This window comes from Cibotium barometz, chromosome 24 (genome assembly GCF_041138505.1).
Source record: "Cibotium barometz isolate CiBa-2024 chromosome 24, ASM4113850v1, whole genome shotgun sequence".
Taxonomy (NCBI): domain Eukaryota; kingdom Viridiplantae; phylum Streptophyta; class Polypodiopsida; order Cyatheales; family Cibotiaceae; genus Cibotium; species Cibotium barometz.
In genome coordinates, this window is record NC_141069.1 from 16851961 (window position 1) to 16855484 (window position 3524).

Here is a 3524-nt window from a genome sequence, read left to right on the forward strand (position 1 = left end):
ATTCTAATAAGAAGACTTTATCCTGGTGGCTTGGGACAGATTGTCTGTTCCCAAAGAGGAGGGCGGGTTTGGCATTCTACATTTGCCCTCTCACACTAAGGCAAGGATGGCACTGTTGCTCCCTAACTGTCTGCATTAGGAGAAAGTGTGGACAAAAATGTTGAGAGAATTAGTTGAAAATGCTGGGGTATATTATGAAGGTTAATGGCATGATCTGGAGGACTGGAAAGATAAGATATTCTCTTATGCTTCTCTGAAGGTTACAAGCTCTTCTCTGGCCAAAAGGCTGTGTACCAACTGGAAAGAGATATTGGAGTTAATGCTCTGGGATGGCTGTGCTGCTAGAGTCACAGGGAATTCTTTACAAGGCTTGGGTATTTGGTGGTCACATAAGTTTAGCCCTCCCCTAGCTCTGGAGGATCCTAAAACAGCTAAAAGCTTGAACAACAAAGGTCTCAAGAGTTTGTCTGAGTACTGGGCTCCTACTGGGATAGGGCCTTACTGGGATGGAAGGACCTTGGTCAAATAGTTGAGGAGTTTGATCTAAATTCCAGGGAGGGACGTTTGGTTAGAGTAGTGCTGGATGAGGTCCAGAAAAGCTGGTATTCTACTGCTTTTGATGAGTCCTGTTGGCTAAACGACTGGGTATGGTATAATGGGGCTAAATTGGATAAAGGGACTACTAAAGACTTGTATAGGGATTTAAGAAGGACTGAGGAGAATGTGATGTATTGTAATAGGATTTGGAGAACAAGTTTGGGGCCCAACACTTGGAGGAAAAGATGGAAAATGATCTAGAAACTGGAAATTTCTACTAAAGATCAAATCTTTCTTTGAGGGTTTGTATGGGTGCCCTTCCTCTGGGGAGTAAACTGGTGTAAAGGAACTTCACTAATGGGTGTTGCCCTAGATGCAAAACAGCTTTGGAAGATGAAAAACATGCCTTTTAGGATTGCCCTACTATCAGAAGCACTTGGACCAGAGTTAGTAGATTGGTATTATAACTGTATTGGTGTGCAGGCTTACTGGGGGGACTAGGTATTAGCGAGATGGAAAAACAATGAGGAGATTGTGGATGATATTTTTAACATAATTAGATTCTATTGTTTGTGGGAAATATGGAATACCAAAAATTGTGTCTTATTTTAGAAAACAGGTGATACAAGGTTGGATACTACCGGTTTGATGTATAAATGTGTACATATGTGTTGGTTTATACTTTTAGTCAATAAACTGAATAAAGAAGGGATGCTACAGATTATTCATGTTTTGCATGCTGCCATGTCTTGACACTACTTGGAAGAGGATCCCTTCAAGCATACTAGGCTGAGCCTATCCTTGTTGATGTGTATTCAGGTCATCTCTGTGCAGAAGCCAAGGTGCAGAGACCAGTCACGTTTGGGTCCAAGGACCAGAAGATGGTACAGGAAAGTGAAACAAATCAAATATACTTATGTAGCCTTCATTGAAAATCCAACACGTGCAAGACCTGTGGTCAAAGTATGGTCAAGGAAGGGGGATGTTTTTGAGAAAGGGGATGTTTTTGAGGATCAGTCATCCAAAGGATGTATTACTGAGGCTCTGATGGAAGCATGCATTCAGCTGGGGTTTTTGACTTCCTTGGAAAACTCTTCTTTTTGTATTTGAAGATGGGAGATGGGATATGATTTGTAACATGTTGAATGGGGTTTGAGGGTTGTCAAGTTGTTATTTGAGATGTAACTGCCTTTTGGTATATTAATACATATCTATATTGGTTTAAAAAGAAGGAATTATAATATATATCGGTCGAGTACAAGGGTAGCTATGGCAGGGGGAGGGTCAGCGTTCAACTTTTGGGATTTGAAAGGCAAAAGGAATGGGAGAGAAGAAGAGTAGGTGATTCCATGGTCTTCTAGAACTTGGTACCTAGAGTACGCCTGAATAATAAAAGTAGTAATCGTATCGACCACAAAGACCCCCCCCCCCCCCCAAAAAAAAAGAAAAAGAAAAAGTAATCGTATCGATCCCGAATCCCGATAGCATTGTGCAGGCGCTGCTGAAAGTCTTAAATCGAAGTGGCGTGCCCTGCGGGTTTTTCTTCTTGTAATTGGACGCTCATGGGTGCCGTGGCGGAAAGGAATGGGGTCCACGAGGACTTTTGTGGATATCACAAATGGAATGGAGTTGCAACTCTTGCAGTATAAAAGCAGGTGGGCTGGATCCCCGTGTAACTCTCTATCTCTCTCTCTTTCTTGTTTAATTTGAGCTAATAATTGTTAATAATTATTAGCAATATTCCTGCACAGCAGTTAGTTAACTCTCCCGGCAATGGCGATCGAGGTGTTCAGCGACAAGGTGGAGTGCAAGGTGTCGGCCAAGAGGCTGTGGCGCGGGGCCTTCGAGGACGCCCATAACTGCCTGCCCAAGGCTCTGCCGCAGGTGATCGCGGGCGTGGAGTACGCGGGCAGCGGCTTCCAGCCGGGCTCGCTGAGAACCATCCACTTCCACAAGAGTATGCATGCAGGCTGGTCGATGAATGAATTGATTTATTTAAATAAGCAGCTTCGCGCTAGCTGCATAATGAATTGAATCATTGTAAATTAGATAATACTGATGACAGTTTTCATGGCTCCTCGCAGGCCACGCTGAGCACATTGCGCGAGAGAAGCACCCGGAGCACGTGGTGCTGCACATCAAGGAGAGGCTGGAGGAGGTGGACCACCAGGCCCTCAAGCTGAAGGTGGAGGTGGTGGAAGGGGGCTTCCTGGGCGTCCTGGTGAAGCACTACAAGTACACCGTGAAGGTGAAGGAAGGGGCGCACCCCGGCACATGCGTGGTGCACTGGTCCTTCGAATATGAGGCCCTGTCCGAGAAGCACCAGCCCCACGTCCCTGCGGCGCTTAAGGAGGTGGTGCCCCTCAGCTTCACTGGAGTGGAAGCATACCTGCTCGCCCACGGCGACTTATACACGGAGTGAATCTTGGAGCTGGCCCCCCTCTCTCTACCTAGGCAAATGGTTGTTTAAATACGAAGGCTTCTCATGAGGTCGGCTGCTCTTGAGCAAACGATTGAGCGAACGGGAGGGACTACCATCTTGGTTTTTTGGGCGCTGCCGTTTTTGTATTTCTTCATCGAGGGGGAAACTTTTTATTAGTAATAAAGAGGTTTATATACATATGTGTGTGTGTGTGTGTGTTTTTTTTTCAAAGCTTGGATATGTACATGCTCGGCGAGAGTGTTGCCTTTGTATGTATGCTCCTTGCTTTAATTACCATCCTACGTGGCAATATGGGGTGTTTACATTAACAATGCATTGCATTAGCTACACTACGCTCGCTCGCATGTCACTCTTCCCCACTTGATCAGAGGGCTATAGCTCTACCCACAACATTGGGAGGATAATGTTGCATTGCGTAGATTTTCGGGGACGTAGAGTCATGCACAACATTAGATAGACTAAACTTTTTCTTTTTCTATTTTCCGGCTCACCTCTTGGAGTGATGTTTTGGGGTCCTACATGTATGAATCATCTCCATACACTA

The 3524-nt window shown here is 45.1% G+C and overlaps 1 protein-coding gene across 1 annotated transcript; it reads left to right on the top strand.

The window, feature by feature from the left end:
- Window positions 1-2218: 2218 nt before the first annotated feature.
- LOC147624946 (major pollen allergen Bet v 1-D/H-like) lies at window positions 2219-3157 on the top strand. Its single transcript, XM_086818892.1, has 2 exons — window positions 2219-2494; window positions 2622-3157. Exons 1-2 carry the CDS (start codon window positions 2311-2313, stop codon window positions 2957-2959), a joined length of 522 nt encoding a protein of 173 aa, XP_086675018.1. The 5' UTR covers window positions 2219-2310; the 3' UTR covers window positions 2960-3157.
- Window positions 3158-3524: the final 367 nt, after the last annotated feature.

Coding starts and splice junctions, on each gene's coding strand:
- LOC147624946 (XM_086818892.1), top strand. CDS start 2,311: ATGGCGATCGAGGTGTTCAGCGACAAGGTGGAGTGCAAGGTGTCGGCC. Junction 2,495..2,621: donor AACCATCCACTTCCACAAGA/GTATGCATGCAG, acceptor GGCTCCTCGCAG/GCCACGCTGAGCACATTGCG.